General features: G+C 43.8%; 1 protein-coding gene, 1 non-coding gene and 1 pseudogene across 2 annotated transcripts; 2 read left to right on the top strand and 1 right to left on the bottom strand.

Annotated features, from left to right (window-relative positions):
- Nucleotides 1–12,102: 12,102 nt before the first annotated feature.
- LOC129810609 (ribonuclease P protein subunit p21-like) lies at nucleotides 12,103–14,408 on the top strand (annotated as a pseudogene).
- On the bottom strand, nucleotides 14,286–15,417 carry aqp12 (aquaporin 12). The gene is made up of 3 exons (XM_055861293.1): nucleotides 14,823–15,417; nucleotides 14,517–14,633; nucleotides 14,286–14,407 (listed from the first exon to the last, which is right to left on the bottom strand). Exons 1-3 carry the CDS (start codon nucleotides 15,415–15,417, stop codon nucleotides 14,286–14,288), a joined length of 834 nt encoding a protein of 277 aa, XP_055717268.1.
- A 1,552-nt stretch (nucleotides 15,418–16,969) lies between these two features.
- On the top strand, nucleotides 16,970–17,042 carry trnam-cau (transfer RNA methionine (anticodon CAU)). The gene has a single exon. It is a non-coding gene; the product is annotated as a tRNA-Met (tRNA).
- Nucleotides 17,043–17,891: the final 849 nt, after the last annotated feature.

Below are 17,891 nucleotides of genomic sequence, written 5' to 3'. Positions count from 1 at the left end.
CTTTAAAAGTGCTTTCCTCACCATCTTAAATAAGAATGCCCCATTCAAAAAATGTAGAACCAGGAACAGATAAAGCCCTTGGTTCACTCCAGATCAGAATGCCCTTGACCAGCACAAAAACATCCCGTGGCGTACTGCATTAGCATCAAATAGCCCCCGCCATATGCAACTTTTCAGGGAAGTTAGGAACTAATATACACAGGCAGAAAAAAAGGGGGAAAAAAGGCTAGCTTTTTCAAACAGAAATTTGCATCCTGTAGCACAAATTCCAAAAAGTTCTGGGATACTGTAAAGTCCATGGAGAATAAGAGCACCTCCTCCCAGCTGCCCACTGCACTGAGGCTAGGAAACACTGTCACCACCAATAAATCCACGACAATTGAGAATTTCAATAAGCATTATTCTACGGCTGGCCATGCTTTCCACCTGGCTTCCCCTACCCTGGTCAACAGCCCTGCACCCCCCACAGCAACTTGCCCAAGCCTCCCCCATTTCACCTTCCGCAAATGCAGATGGCTGAAGTTCTGAAAGAGCTGCAAAATCTGGACCCCTACAAATAGGCCGGGCTAGACAATCTGGACCCTTTCATTCTAAAATGATCTGCCAAAATTGTTGCAACCCATATTACTAGCCTGTTCAACCTCGCTTTCGTATTGTCTGAGATCCCCAAAGATTGTAAATCTGCCGCGGTCATCCCCTCTTGAAAGGGGGAGGCACTCTAGACCCAAACTGCTACAGACCTATATCTATCCTACTCTGCCTTTCTAAGGTCTTCAAAAGCCAAGTTAACAAACAGATCACCAACCATTTCGAATACCACTGTACCTTCTCCGACATGCAATCTGGTTTCCGAGCTGGTCATGGGTGCACCTCAGCCACGCTCAAGGTCCTAAACGATATCATAACCACCATCAATAAGAGACAATACTGTGCAGCTGTATTCATCGACCTGGCCAAGGCTTTCAAATCTGCCAATCACCACATTCTTATCGGCAGACTCAACAGCCTTGGTTTCTCAAATGACTGCTTCGTCTGGTTCACCAACTACTTCTCAGATAGAGTTCCGTGTGTCAAATTGGAGGGCCTGTTGTCCGGACCTCTGGCAGTCTTATTGGGGGTGCTACAGGGTTCAATTCTCGAGCCGACTCTTGTCTCTGTATACATCAATGATGTCGCTCTTGCTGCTGGTGATTCTCTGATCCACCTCTATGCAGACGGCACCATTCTGTATACATCTGGCCCTTCTTTGGACACTGTGTTAACTAACCTCCAGACGAGCTTCAATGCCAGACAACTCCCCTTCCGTGGCCTCCAACTGCTCTTAAATGCAAGTAAAACTAAATGCATGCTCTTCAACCGATCGCTGCCCACACCTGCACGCCCGTCCAGCATCACTACTCTGGACGGTTCTGACTTAGAATATGTGGACAACTACAAATACCTAGGTGTCTGGCTAGACTGTAAACTCTCCTTCCAGACTCACATTAAGCATCTCCAATCCAAAATTAAATCTAGAATCAGCTTCCTATTTCGCAACAAAGCATCCTTCACTCATGCTGCCAAACATACCCTCGTAAAACTGATTATCCTGCCGATCCTTGACTTCGGCGATGTCATTTACAAAATAGCCTCCAACACTTTACTCAGCAAAATTGATGCAGTCTATCACAGTGCCATCTGTTTGTCTCCAAAGCCCCATATACTACCCACCACTGCGACCTGTATGCTCTCGTTGGCTGGCCCTCGCTTCATATTCGTCGCCAAACCCACTGGCTCCAGGTCATCTATAAGTCTTTGCTAGGTAAAGCCCTGCCTTATCTCAGCTCACTGGTCACCATAGCAGCACCCACCCGTAGCACGTGCTTCAGCAGGTATATTTCACTGGTCACCCCCAAAGCCAATTCCTCCTTTGGCCGACTTTCTTTCCAGTTCTCTGCTGCCAATGACTGGAACGAATTGCAAAAATCACTGAAGCTGGAGACTCATATCTCCCTCACTAACGTTAAGCACCAGCTGTCAGAGCAGCTCACAGATCACTGCACCTGTACATAGCCCATCTGCAAATAGCCCATCAAACTACCTCATCGCCATACTGTTATTTTTAAAATATTTTTTTTGCTCCTTTGCACCCCAGTATCTCTACTTGCACATTCATCTTCTGCACATCTATTAATCCAGTGTTTAATTGCTAAATTGTAATTATTTTGCCACTATGGCCTATTTATTGCCTTACCTCCCTTATCTTACCTCATTTGCACACACTGTGCACACACTTTTCCTATTGTGTTATTGACTGTATGTTTGTTTATTCCATGTGTAACTGTGTTGTTGTTTGTGTTGCACTGCTTTGCTTTATCTTGGCCAGGTCGCAGTTGTAAATGAGAACTTGTTCTCAACTAGCCTACCTGGTTAAGCTGCCTACACTGTACTGCATGATTGTAGCGGGTTTACTAGCGTGTTATTTCTAGTAGCTACGACGATGATGCAGGTAGGCTGTGTGTAGTAGTTAGCAATTATGATATGAAGGTTTGGCTTGGAAAGTTTTTTTTGCCTGGTCACATACAGCTGATGTGTTGTGCACTGAAGGGAAAAGGGGAGAGGAGGAGATCACGTAGATGCGAGAAGGAATTCTACAATGAGGAAAATGATCATGTTTGTATATGGCTGCTATGAAAGTGAACTGTGTTCGAGTGTGATCAGGGGTGTATTCATTCTGCCAATTCTGTTGAAAAATGTTTCTTAAACATCACCATGCTTAGGACTCTGGGTCTGAACATCTCCCTCTGCAACTGGATCCTGGACTTGAGGGTAGACAGCATCACCTCCGCCACGCTGACCCACAGGGGCCCCACAGCAGTGTGTGCTTAGTCTCATCCCATTCTCCCTGTTCACCCACGACTACATGGCCATGTACGACTCCAACACTATCATCAAGTTCGCTGAGGACAGGACAGTGGTAGGCCTGATCACCGGTGACGATGAGTCAGCCTACAGGGAGGACCTGGCAGTGTCGTGCCTCGTGTTTTTTTTATAGTAAAGCATTGTTATTGATTATTGCATTGTTGGTTTTGGAGTTTGCAAGAAAGGCATTTCACTGTACTTGTACATGTGACATTAAAACTTGAAACTGGGATAAACATACCTGAATTTTGTCCAATAGAAACTCTTGTTTGCAACTGTTGGACTAATGATTACACCCTAGATCAGCTAGACAGTATTGAATGTATCACTGTCTTTTACCTTGAGTACTCACATTTCTCTCTCGACCTGTGCTCCTATAGTATGTTGTAAACTTTCATTCATAGGCTAGGTTGTAGCAACCTCATGATGGGTATGGGGACAATTTGAGTATCATGAGGTAGCCTAAACCTTTCAATGTTACATTGAGCTGCGTATGAATGACAGTCATCCAATATGCTGTTATAGAATTAAGGCCATGCGCCTAAATAAAATAAGGTCACAGACTGTCACTGCTTTAGGAGTACATTTTTTGTAGGATGTGTAACCTTATGTCCTTGTAGATTTACCCAATATGTATGTCATGGTTAGCTGTTGTTAGCTGTCTTAACTTCAATGGCATCTCTCCCAACTCTACCTGCCTCGCTTCTACCAGGGAGATCCTAAGTGTTCCACAACATATTCGTAGGGCTTGGGACTGGATTACATCTCGATTTTTTTAAAGACATCTGAGCTGCTGATACAGACGCTACACTTCCATAATCCAGTGATGACCTTGACAGCTCTATATATATAGCATTTTTAACACCCTTCTATCTGCTCCCCACTCCATTCCTGACAGGCAACACATCACATTCAATATTTTCTTCCCTTTGACAACTAGGCCTTCACTACATCTGTCACGATCGTCTTCTTGAGACAGATTGGACCAAGGCGCAGCGTGTGCAAAATACATCTTCTTTTATTGAGAAGAGAGAGAAACCACAAAACGAACACAATATACAAACGACCGTGAAGCTAAATAACGTAAGTGCACAGACAAGCAACAAACGTTCAACATAGACAACTACCCACAAAAGCCTACTGCCTATGGCTGCCTTAAATATGGCTCCCAATCAGAGACAATGAATGACAGCTGTCTCTGATTGAGACCCAATCTAGGCAGCCATAGACATAACTAGACAACCTCACTCTTCTCTACCCCATACACATACAACACCCCTAGACTAGACAAAACACACAAAGACAACCCACCCCAACTCACGCCCTGACCAACTAAATAAATAACAGAAAAAGGAACAATAGGTCAGGAACGTGACAACATCAAAGAAAACAGCTACCACCACCTCTTTATTTGCCTGTGCCTTCCGTATTACTGACTCAAGGCACAGTGCAGGTGTAACGGCTGTCCTCCTCTTCTTCATCCGAAGAGGAGCAGGGATTGAACCAAGGCGCAGTGGAGTTTGAATACATAATGAATTTATTGACAAGACGAAAAAACACGAACTTGACTATACACTAACAAAACAAATAAACGGTGTAGAACAGATCTGAACGACGGACTCACATAACACACGAGAACGCACGAACAGGGAAAAAGCCTACACATAAATGACACTTAACAAACAAACCGAAACCAGTCCCGTGTGGCGCAACGACATACACAAACACAGGAGACAATCACCCACAAACAAACAGTGAGAACGCCCTACCTAAATATGACTCTTAATTAGAGGAAAACGCAAACCACCTGCCTCTAATCAAGAGCCATACCAGGTAACCCAAAACCAACATAGAAACAGATAACATAGACTGCCCACCCAAAACACATGCCCTGACCATAAACACATAAAAAACAACATAAAACAGGTCAGGACTGTTACAGAACCCCCCCCCTCAAGGTGCGAACGCCGGGCGCACCAGCACAAAGTCCAGGGGAGGGTCTGGGTGGGCAGTTGACCACGGTGGTGGCTCCGGCTCAGGACGCTCTCCCCACACCACCATAGTCACTCCCCTCTTCTGTCTACCCCTTCCACTGACCACCCTAAAACTACCTTCCCCTAAATAAACAGCCAGCACCGGGACAAGGGGCAGCACCGGGACAAGGGGTAGCACCGGGACAAGGGGCAGCACCGGAACAAGGGGCAGCACCGGGACAAGGGGCAGCACCGGGACAAGGGGCAGCACCGGGACAAGGGGCAGCACCGGGACAAGGGGCAGCACCGGGACAAGGGGCAGCACCGGGACAAGGGGCAGATCCCGGCTGAAGGACTCTGGCAGGTCCTGGCTGAGGGACTCTGGCAGGTCCTGGCTGAGGGACTCTGGCAGGTCCTGGCTGGACGGCTCTGGCAGGTCCTGGCTGGACGGCTCTGGCAGGTCCTGGCTGGACGGCTCTGGCAGGTCATAGCAGGACGGCTCTGGCAGGTCCTGGCTGGACGGCTCTGGCAGGTCCTGGCTGGACGGCTCTGGCAGGTCCTGGCTGGACGGCTCTGGCAGGTCCTGGCTGGACGGCTCTGGCAGGTCCTGGCAGGACGGCTCTGGCTGGTCATGGCAGGACGGCTCTGGCTGGTCATGGCTCGCTGGCGGCTCTGGCAGATCCTGTCTGGTTGGCGGCTCTGGCAGATCCTGTCTGGTTGGCGGCTCTGGCAGATCCTGTCTGGTTGGCGGCTCTGGCAGATCCTGTCTGGTTGGCGGCTCTGGCAGATCCTGTCTGGTTGGCGGCTCTGGCAGATCCTGTCTGGTTGGCGGCTCTGGCAGATCCTGTCTGGTTGGCGGCTCTGGCAGATCCTGTCTGGCGGGCGGCTCTAGCGGCTCCTGTCTGGCGGGCGGCTCTAGCGGCTCCTGTCTGTCGGACGGCTCTGTAGGCTCATGGCAGACGGGCGGCTTTGCAGGCTCATGACAGACGGGCGGCTTTGCAGGCTCATGGCAGACGGATGGCTCAGACGGCGCTGGGGAGACGGATGGCTCAGATGGCGCTGGGGAGACGGATGGCTCAGATGGCGCTGGGGAGACGGATGGCTCAGATGGCGCTGGGGAGACGGGTGGCTCAGATGGCGCTGGGGAGACGGGTGGCTCAGATGGCGCTGGGAAGACGGATGGCTCTGTAGGGAGGAGAAGGAGAGACAGCCTGGTGCGTGGTCTAGGCACTGGCTGCGCTGGAGAGGAGGAAACAGCAGGAGAGAGAACCCGGAGAGACAGCCTGGTAAGGGGGGCTGCCACCGGAGGACTGGTACATGGAGGTGGCACCGGGTCTACCGGACCGTGAAGGAGGACACGTGCTCTTGAGCACCGAGCCTCCCCAACCCTACCAGGTTGAATGATCCCCGTAGCCCTGCCAGTGCAGCGAGGTGGAATAGCCCGCACTGGCCTATGCAGGCGAACCGGGGACACCACCTGTAAGGCTGGTGCCATGTACGCCGGCCCGAGGAGACGTACTGGAGGCCAGATACGTTGGGCCGGCTTCATGACATCCGGCTCGATGCCCAACCTAGCCCTCCCAGTGCGGCAAGGTGGAATAGCCCGCACTGGGCTAAGCACGCGTACTGGGGACACCGTGCGCTTTACCGCATAACACGGTGTCTTACCAGTACGATGCCTTCTACCTCCACGGTAAGCACGGGGAGTTGGCTCGGGTATCCTACCCGGCTTTGCCACACTCCTCGTGTGCCCCCCCCCAAGAAATTTTTTGGTCTGACTCACGGGCTCCCAACCGCGTCGTCGCGCTGCCTCCTCATACCAGCGCCTCTCAGCCTTCGCTGCTTCCAACTCCTCCTTTGGACGGCGATATTCCCCTGGTTGAGCCCAATGTCCTCTACCGTCCAGGATCTCCTCCCAAGTCCAGGAGTCCTTGTTGCTCCGTAGAGCATTCCCATACCGCTTGGTCTTAGCGGGGTGGGTGATTCTGTTAAGGCTGTCGCTCTCCTCATCCTCGGACGAGGTGAGGAGAGAAGGATCTTCAGACCAAAATGCAGTTTGCGGGAAATAAGCCATCTTTTATTCTATAAACGAAAAACTGATGAAGATGGCAACACGAAAACAAACACTTTAACAAACTTACAAAATAACAAAACGACGTAGAACGAAACCTGAACATAAACTTACATAACTGAACGTAAACTCACGAACAGGAAACAGACGACATCGAAACGTAACGAACAGCCAAACAGTCCCATATGTGAATATACGTCGAACACGAGAGACATCACAGGAGACAATCACCCACCACGAACACTGAGAACGCCCTACCTAAATATGACTCTTAATTAGAGGAAAACGCAAACCACCTGCCTCTAATCAAGAGCCATACCAGGTAACCCAAAACCAACATAGAAACAGATAACATAGACTGCCCACCCAAAACACATGCCCTGACCATAAACACATAAAAAACAACATAAAACAGGTCAGGACTGTTACAGCAGGATCCATCATTCCCCTGCCTTTCCTGAACACACTTTGATTTGGTGACATTAGTCCTCTACTCTCCAGAAAGTAAGTCAGCCTTTCCGTTATTGTCAAACCTGGCCTTAGTTATCTTTGTTTTCTTTATTATTTTAGTTCGGTCAGGGTGTGACATGGGGGATGTATGTGTTTTGTATTGTCTAGGGTTATTTGTATGTTTATGGGACAGTGTTCATTCTAGGTGTATGTATGTCTATGGTTGCCTAGATTGGTTCTCAATTAGAGACAGCTGTCTATCGTTGTCTCTGATTGGGAACCATATTTAGGCAACCATATTCATTAGGTAGTTCGTGGGTGATTGTCTATGTCTAAGTTGCCTGTGTCGGCACTTATTGTTTATATAGCTTCACGTTTGTTGTTTTGTTTAGTTTGTCAGTTTCGTTTTGTCTTCGTCTTCAAATAAAGAGAAGATTTATTGTTATCACGCTGCGCCTTGGTCCTCCTCTCTTTCACCATACGACGATCGTGACAGTTATCATCCTTTCCATAGTTTATATACATGAGATGTCAATGCTATTGGCCTATAGCTTGAACGTGTCAAGCTATTTCTTTTTTATTTCACCTTTATTTACACTGGCGGGCTCCGGTGGCAATACATTTTTATTTTTTTATTACAAAAATCACAAGGAAGGGGTAACATTAAAGTATTAGAACATGAAGGACAAACAATACAGCATCAAGACACTATCAAACATGTATCAGTCTTTCCGCCACAGAGCAATCCTTATGTGTGAGGGTGCATGTACATGATAGTGATATAAAATATGTCATAGTTTCCTTTTTCATGATCACAATCTTGTGAAACCCGAACCCTCCAAGATCCCCCCACAGTTCCCCAATAGCTGTCCCTCAACCATTTGAGACCCCTCCCACAGTCCCCCGGAAGAAAAAAAATAGAAATACAATTAATTCCATTCCCCACCCCCAAGAACCCCCCAATGCACCAACAACCAAGAGAATGAGCTAAAGAGAAAAAAGGAAAAGACAGAAGAAAACAGCAAACAACAATGCAAAAAAATAAAACAAAATAATACATTTAAAACAAAGGACATCAAGGACAACTGAAATCATAACAGCAATGCCAACTGTATATGTTTGTGTGTATGTCTGGCACTATTACATGTATGTGTGTGTTCTTGTATGTGTTAATTTGAATGAGAGTGTGTATATGCATGTGTACAAACACCTGCACAGCATCAGCATCAGCCTCAGGCAAACCAGCATTAGTTGTAAAAACACTGCCACTTAGTGTCATTCAAATATACTTTTATTATGTTTTATTTTTACTTTTTTCCCCCTTTATCTTTTGACCATCATTCTCTCTCTCACACAGCAACTCCACTCCCACTTGTCTCCAATTCCACATACCAACCCTCAGCTTACCTCAGCCCATCCCATCTAACTCTGCTGGCCACCCACTTCGTGTTTCTATGCAACACATATCTTTCAACTATGCTATGATGCTTAACATACAATTTCAATCTATCTAATCGAATAGAATCTACATGCGTGTTGAAGATAAATACTTTTACTAAGAATATAAGTAATTGAGTGACCCGGTCTCTCCAGATCTTCTAACAGTACTATTTCTAGGGTCAATTTTAGAACAATGCCATGCATTTTCAGCCATTCCTGAACCTGAGACCAGAAACAGGCTACCTGAGGGCAATACCAAAATAAATGGTCTATTGATTAGGTATCCTCACAACAAAATCTGCAGAGCTTCGATGATTTTATGCCCCAAATATTCAACATTATATTGGTGGCAAGAATTCTTGAATCTTGAGTATATATAAATATATATATAAATATATATATAAATATATATATATATATAAATATATATATATATATATATATATATATATATATATATATATATATATATATATACACCCTGTACCATGGAATTGGTACATCAAAAATCTCTTCCCAACTATTTTGAAATCTGTATGACACAGTTGTTAACATCCTGGTCCTCAAATGGAACTGGTATACTTTCTTATTTATGCTATTTTTATTCCTCCGCCAGTTTTGATCCTTTATATTGGGCAGACAGACCAGTTCCCTACCTCCTCCCGCTGCCACCCGCCTCCTCCATTTTTGGGGCAATGCTGTAATCAATTGGTTGTACTCTTGGATTGAGCAGACCTTCCCATACAATTCTGATAACTCCATGAAGGACATAACTCTACCATTACAATTTACAATATCATTTAAGAACAAAATACCCTTTTCGAATATCTTTCCCATAAATACAGGTATTTTATCAACCAGCACATTTGAGTTCAGCCATAATATTTGTTGTAATATTTGTTCTATCTTTTCAGGGGGATGAAATTGATATTGTAGCCAGCTCTGCAATGCTTGTTTGAAAAAGACACATACTTTGAAAAAAGTAGCATTTTCAATTAATCGAAAATGAGACATGGCAATCTGCACAAAGGCAAAAAGGCCATGTTTAAACAATGGATGAGCTTTTCTTAGTAATCTACTTGAGAACCATTTAGGGTTCAAATAAAACTTTTGAATGAGTGAAGCTTTTAGAGAGAGGTTTAGTGCTTTTGTATTTAATAATCTCAACCCACCCAATTCATATTCATTATATAGATAGGCTCGTTTTATTTTGTCTGGTTTAGCGTCCCAGATAAAGCAAAATATTTTTTGCTCATATGATTTGAAAAACGAATCATCAGGAGTAGGGCAGCGCCATAAGTAAGTGAGTAAACTGAGATATGACTAAGGAGTTAATCAGGGCAATTTTTCCATAAATAGACAGGTGGCAATAAATTAATTTAACCAAAAGCTTACCTTGTGTCACGCCCTGACCATAGAGAGCTTTTTATTCTCTATGTTGGTTAGGTCGGGATGTGACTAGAGGTGGGTCATCTAGGGGATTATGTTTCTATGTTGGCCAGGTATGGTTCCCAATCAGAGGCAGTTGTTTGTCGTTGTCTCTGATTGGGGATCATATTTAGGCAGCCATTTCCCCTTTGTGGGATCTTGACTATGGACAGTTGCCTGTTAGCACTATTGTTAGCGTCACGTTTCGGTGGAGATTTTTTGTTTTGCTGTGAGTTTCACTTAGTAATAAAAAGATGTGGAACCCAGATCACGCTGTGCTTTGGTCCACTTATTATAACAATCGTGACACCTTGACTTGGAAGAGTTCCAGTGTTGGATAGCTATAACCAGCTAGCTAACATAGCATTCCTCTGTTTGAGCTGGGTGTTTGAGTAGGCTAAACTAGGTAGTTGCATTTGCTAGCTAAGTGAACAAAAAATACTAAATATAGCTAGCTTTCTCTCTCGCTTCTCCTGAACTTTAAAAAATGTTCAACTATTGTCTTTCTCTCTCTTTGAGTCAACTACTCATGACATTTTATGCACTGCGGTGCTAGCTAGCTGTAGCTTATGCCTTCAGTACTAGATTCATTCTCTGATCTTTTGATTGGGTGGAATCAGTTCATGCTGCAAGAGCTCTGATAGGTTGGCGGACGTCCTCTGGAAGGCTCCTCGGTTTTGTATTGAAGTCAATACACCCAGAGGAGGAAGGTAACCAGTTGTCCTCCGGCGCTGCACTACAGAGTGCTCTTGACGCTATTGTATACCTTCATTGCAAAACTGTGTTTTAATCAATTAATTGTTGATGAAAATATATTTAGTATAGTTTTAGGGATGCTTGAGAGGGTAAGAACTGTTGAGGAAGAAGTATATTCAGTTGTAAGTGAACATTTAAGAACACGGTACTATGCTTTCTTGAATATATTCACTAATGGATCTCAGGCCCTTAAACTGCGTGGACAGGTGCAGCTTTTAGCGTTCCTTAGTTTAAGGTGGCAGTGACAAAAAGAGCAACGGAAAACGTATCGGTTTACACAAGGGTGTTACTGGCCATACTCTTGGCTGCAGAGTGGGTGGAGGAGGTGAGGCCAGACAGGGTAGTTCTCTGCTCAGACTCCTGTGCAGCACTGATGCGCTTAAATTAATGTGTGTCTCAGAGCAAACAGTATGTATTGTATGAGGTTTTACAGTGCTTGTATAGGGTGAGACATGGGGGTATTTGTCATGTTCTTCTAGGTACCAGCTCATGTGGGAGTAGAGGGGAAAGAAGAGATGGATGTTCTCGCCAAGCAGGATTTTAAACATCCTAATGTTGAGACGGAATTGTCAATCAGTAAAGCAGAAGCCAAGTGGTTAATAAAAACAGTGTTTAAAAAATAAGGGCAAGTGTTGTGGGAAAGGGAAGACACCTGTATAAGACTCAGGAAAGGTGATGGGCAAGGAGGTCCTCAGGTCGAGAGAGAAGGGGGGAAAGTATAATCACAAGGCTGAGACTGGGTCACAAGACTCCATAGTACGTTGAAATTGGTAGAAAAACATCATACTGGGAGGTGTGATCATTGTCAGGAGGAGATGGAGACAGTGGAACACGTTATATTTCAGTGCCAGCAATATGGGAGGGAAAGGGAGAGAATGTTATTATATTTAAGGTGTAATGGGGTTGAAGAGCCAATGTTAAGTGAACTGCTAGGGAAATCTTCAGGGGATGTAGTATTTAATTATGTATTTTGTTTCCTTAGGGAGATGAGAATATTAGGTAGGATTTAGTCCTTCCCTGTCTCTGGTGCACACTCCAGTCCAGTTGGTGGCGGTAATGCACCATAAAGTTGGTTGTCAACTGCCATATAAAATCCATAAAACAGTATAAGCACCCTGGCCCCCTGGTTCAGTGGCTGATCAGAGGATGTATCTAGCTAGCTAGCTAACTAACGAGAAGCTTGTGAAGCTAGCTGAATTTGAGGTTACATATTTTCCTGTTGCCTGTTAGGTAGCTACTTAGCATTCTGGGGATACATATAACTAGCTAGCTAGCCTACATAGTTAGAAGCTAGCAGGCTAACTTAGCATAGCAATCCACATCTATGTAATGGCAGCAAACTTGAAAGACAAGGAAGCCTATCAAAGACTAAACTTTCTATATCAGGTACGTTTTATTGATTTCTAGTACTTTATATTTTGCTAACTGATTTGCACAGATAGTGGTTTCATGTGATATTGATTTCTTGCAGGCTGCACACTGTGTTTTGTCTCAAACCCCTGAGAATGTGGAATTGGCTCGTTTTTACTGCTTCACTCAGAAGACCATTGCAAAACGTTTGGTGCTGAGACAGTGAGTAGACTATAACAATATCATAGAAACTCTTGTAAGAAAAATATGTGCTTACATTTGCATCAATAAAGGTTGCAACTCATGTCACGTTAAGAATACCTGACAGAAATGATCAGTTTGAAACATATCTGCTACAATGATGACAACTAGGGCATGACTAGAATGTTATTGACATCTTTATAGAGACCCCGCAGTGAAAAGAGCATTATGTAAGAAGTGCTGCTCTTTGTTGGTCCCAGGAGTAACTGCCACAGCCAGACAGAGAAGTAAGTATATAACTAAATAGATGGCTCATCAGCCACCTAATCAAAGCTAACACATTGTTGCAAGCTATTTAATTGTCATTCTAGTCCTTCTCAATACAAACACAGATGAAAACAAGAGTTATGGTTGTATCTAGCAGTTGGAGACATTTGTATCTCATGATGAGATTTTGAAAGTACTGAGTGAGAGTCCAATGTCATTACATGTAACCCATGCTTTATTCTCTTAAGGGATTAAGTACAGAAACCGCATGACTGTGCTGCAGTGTCTCAGCTGTGGACAGAGCAAGAGGTTCCTTAACAATCCGGAACATCGCCTGTGGGTGGACCAGCCTGAGGCCCAGCTGGAGAACCAATCACAGCCAGGTGAGGTTACCCTGAGACAACTCAACTACATTACAGTTATGGTTCATATTAGTGAGGCGCGGGACAACTAAGTACCGTCATGCATATGTGAATTAAGAGTTTTGAGTAGTGTGACTGCGTGTTAATGCCTTCTCTGATTTCCGCAGATAGTCTTGTACGCATGGCACTGGTATAAATTCCATGTTGGCTATGTGGGGAAAGATAATATATTTATTATTTCCAACGCAGGTGTATTAAAATTCAGCTTCGCATTTGTTACATTTTCATCTCAAAAGTTTGCTTTTTCTTCATGCCACTTTTCATCCATCTCAGAGGGAGGCCATGCTGTTTAACATTTGTCCTTTCTGTTTTGCAGAACAAGGTCACTCCACTAAAGAGTTGCAGAAGGAGAAAGCTGATGGACCTGTATCTCAGAAATCCTCTACAGGACCTTCCTCTACCCAGCACTAGGTGTCTCCATCAAAGCCCAAAACCTGAGGCCTGTGGCCTCGGTAGCCTAGTCACAACTGGACATAGTTTCTTTGTGTGGTATTGACACATATTTTCAACAATTTCATTTAATTTTTTTTTTTAAATATGAGCATATTTTCTTTTTTTGCTGTGTTTTTTTTGCTGGTGACAACCTATTAGCATTACATCAGTGGTATTTCTGTAATGGATTATAGTTGTAATTGGTTGAGGTTGGTAAAAATGCAAAAAAATGGATGGATTGAGTTTTGTGTATACCTCAACTTGTTCACAATGTACAGTAAGTTCAGGAACGACAACCAATGTTAAATGTTTAATACACATGTTTATTTAAAGTAGTTATTTTCAATTGATATATTACTTCTGAAAGAACACAGGTTGTACATGAGATATGAAATTGTATCATACATGTACAGATCTTATTATTCTATAGCCCATCACTTTTTGTCAGTCTAACCTAAGGAGAGAATCAGCTGTTGAATATAGTGCTCAGTGCAAAATGAAACATACCAATAAGAACAAAGTTGAGCATTGCATTCCTAATGCACTCTTAGGTCCGTTATTGCCTCAGCTGAGGTGAATGATTTTTATATTCTTTCACTTTTTTTTATCTCCCTCCCCCTTTGGCACACGGAAGCGGGTTTTCTGGGAATACAGCAGGTTCTTGGTAAAAATCCTAGGAATGTGGCCCATGTACAGGAGAAGGGCAAGGGTCATTCCTGGAAAGAGGATATCTGTATTACCAGCTTGATAAGCAATTATGCCTCATTGTCAAAGATAAAGCCTTTTTTTATCAGTTGTATGTAACAAACATGTTGTTTGACTTACCAAAAATGGGCCCAAGCCAGTAGACCACTGAGTACTCCGTAAAGGTGAACCCGGGACAGTAGAAGGTAAGGCCATAGGCCAGGGAGGGGTTCAGGAAAGCCATGGTATAATCACTGGCTGAAATACAAAGAAGATGAGTTCTCCGATCATGAACTTATTAATGCAGTGATCATCTGCAAAAACAGATTTTTTTCTGACGCACAGATATAACAAAGAAAACAGCATATAGGCCTAAGCAACTTTAATGATGATCTCTTTACTGAAATCTCTAAGTTAGAGGCATGATTGTCATGATGGGCTACTTACCTGAATGGGAGAAGAAGGTGAGCACAGCTGCAACGAGAGGAACCCGAATCAGCGCAGAGCGCCGTTTCAGGCTGAGGTATATCAGATAAAAGATGAATGCACACACACACTCAGAAATGACCCCCTGCACCAGGGAGACACGCAGGGCTGTGCTGCACTCCCTTGACATCAGGTTCTTGATCATGTGCATGTCGTTTAGCTCCAGGGCCCAGTAGTAGCCAGCCCCAAGCAGAGCCAGGTGTGCCCCCAGGAACTGAGCAGCCAGAGCCAGCAGAGTGGGCAGAGTATGGGTCTCCAGCAGCAGGAAATTCATCAGAGTCAGGGAGGGGTTTCCAGTGGCTCCGGCACAGATCACACCATGGGTCAGCAGCACTAAAAACAGTATGGTTAGAGTCACGTCTGGACCCAGTCCTCCTGCCCACTCGCCCACCTCTTTAATGGTCTGCACCTCCAGCCAGCATGCCACCAGCACAAACGAGGCCGGAAACTCTGCTGCAACGCTCAAACGAGGCCATTTTCTGAAAAGGGTTCTAAAGGCTGCACCAAACACCACAACAGCGAGAAAGTAACCAAGGGTGACATTGAGTCCAGACATAGGTTCACAGATGATACTACACCTTGCTGTTTCTGCTCACACAATGTATGACTTGTTGCTCAGTTTGCTGTCTGTGTGATTGTGACAACGTGGCACATAGAGAAGCGTTTTTCTTATCACAGAAACACCAGCTTTTCATCCCACACCACCTGCCAAAATACACATTTCCCTTCTCAAGGTCAGGGAAGTGGCTTTGCCACATTGATAAGGGCAAAGGACTACTGTAACTTAAACCAAATATATAGTTTATTGACACCAAGAAAAAAAGTATTGTTACCTGATCTGATCCCACTAAAGAATATACCTTACTTTGATTCAGTTTCTCCTCTTCTCTATGTGTATTACACTCAGGCCCAGACTCTAGGCAACTAAATCGGAACGTGGAACATTTAGTAGAGACTGTGTATTGGTTGACTGATGAATGTATAGTATCAGTAAGCTTACTTTATTTTCTTGGACCACTGAAGTGCCATTCTCACACGAAATTGGCTTAGATATTCCATAAAGAAGTATATTTATTGAATCTTATTTATTGACTATTTATTCTGCCATATGTCAATCTATGTTCATTTAACATTTTAGTAACTTAGCAGACCAATGTAGACACTCCTATCCAGTGCGACTTACAATATAGTGAGTGCATACATTTTCATTATTTTTCGTACTGTTCAGTCTAATCCTCCTTAACCCTTGTCTAACCTTGTACTTACAGGAATAATTGCATTGTAATATAAGGGCACCGTTAAGGTCCGTGCTCTCCGGGAACCAGGGGTGGAATAAGTGCCTAATTGTCAAGATACTGTAATAGAAAATGACTCAAGTAAAAGTGATAGTCACCCAGTAAATTACTACTTGGGTAAAAGTCTAAAAGTATTTGGTTTTAAATGTACTTAAGTATCAATTGTAAATGGAATTGCTAAAATGTACTTAAGTATCAACAGTAAAAGTATAAGTATAAACCATTTCAAATTCCTTATATTAAGCAAACCAGATGGCACGGTTTTCTTGTTTTTTAAATTTACGGATAGCACACTGCAACACTCAGACACCATTTACAAATGAAACATTTGTGTTTAGTGAGTCCTCCAGATCAGAGGCAGTAAGGATGACAAGAGATGTTCTCTTGATAAGTGTGTGAATTTGACAATTTTTCTATCAATGTAACGAGTACTTTTGGGTGCCAAGGAAAATGTATGGAGTAAAAAGTACATTATTTTCTTTAAGAATGTAGTGAAGTAAAAGTCAAAGTTGACTAAAACAAGAATAGAAAAGTAGAGATACCTCCCCAAAACTGCTTAAGTAGTACTTTAAGGTAGTTTTAAGTACTTTACACCACTGCCGGGACCCTACAGTAGCCATTAAAGTTTACATTTAAAATGGTTACGGTCAGTGTTATGGTTAAGGTTAGGAACCTCTCAATGATCCCAGACAGCACTGACCGTAATGTTAAGGCGTGTAACTAAAAATGACTGATTTGCCCACCTTCGAAAATAAAATAGTCCGAAATATTTGGAAGTGTTACAAGTTCAGCCCACTGCTTTTGCACGTTCGAGCCTCGTTGGCGCAGTAGGCAGCGCGTCAGTCTCATAATCTGAAGGCCGTGAGTTCGAGCCTCACACGGGACAGATATTTTGCCTCGCTCTGCTACCGGCTTTATTTGAGATGTCAATTTACCTGTGAATGCGAACACAAGTTAATACGTCGATAATGATGATATCAGTCCTTGAAGTTACGGCATGGCATGACTGCTTTTACAACGCATATTCCTCTTAAGACCACATGGTGGGTGCAGTGTTCCATTTTAGATAAACCCCTGCAGGCTGGACATGCATATATACAGTGCATTCGGAAACTATTCAGACTTATTTTAAAATTGATTAAATATTTTTTTCATTCATCCCTCTACACACAATACCCCATAATGACAAAGCAAGAACAGGTTTTTAGACATTTTTGCAAAAAATACAATAAAATAACAGGTGCATCCTGTTTCCATTAATCATCCTTGAGATGTTTCTACAACTTCATTGGAGTCTACCTGTGGTAAATTCAATTGGTGGACATGATTTGGAAAGGCACACACCTCTCTATATAAGGCTCCACAGTTGACAGTGCAAGTCAGAGCAAAAACCAAGTCAGAAATTGTCCTTAGAGCTCTGAGACAGGTTTGTTTTGTGGCACAGATGTGGGGAAGGGTACCAACAAATTTCTGCAGCATTGAAAGGCCCAAAGAACACAGTAGCCTCCATCATTCTTAAATGGAAGAAGTTTAGAACCACCAAGACTTCCTTGAGCTGGCCACCCAGCCAAAATGAGCAATCGGGGGAGAAGGGCCTTGATGGAAGCCACTCCCCAGTAAAATACACATGATAGTCCGCTTGGAGTTTGCCAAAAGTCACCTAAAGACTCTCAGAACATGAGAAACAAGATTATCTGGTCTGATGAAACCAAGATTGAACTCTTTGGCCTGAATG

Source organism: Salvelinus fontinalis, chromosome 14 (assembly GCF_029448725.1).
Source record: "Salvelinus fontinalis isolate EN_2023a chromosome 14, ASM2944872v1, whole genome shotgun sequence".
NCBI classification, from domain to species: domain Eukaryota; kingdom Metazoa; phylum Chordata; class Actinopteri; order Salmoniformes; family Salmonidae; genus Salvelinus; species Salvelinus fontinalis.
This window is presented reverse-complemented; position numbering and strand designations above follow the sequence as displayed.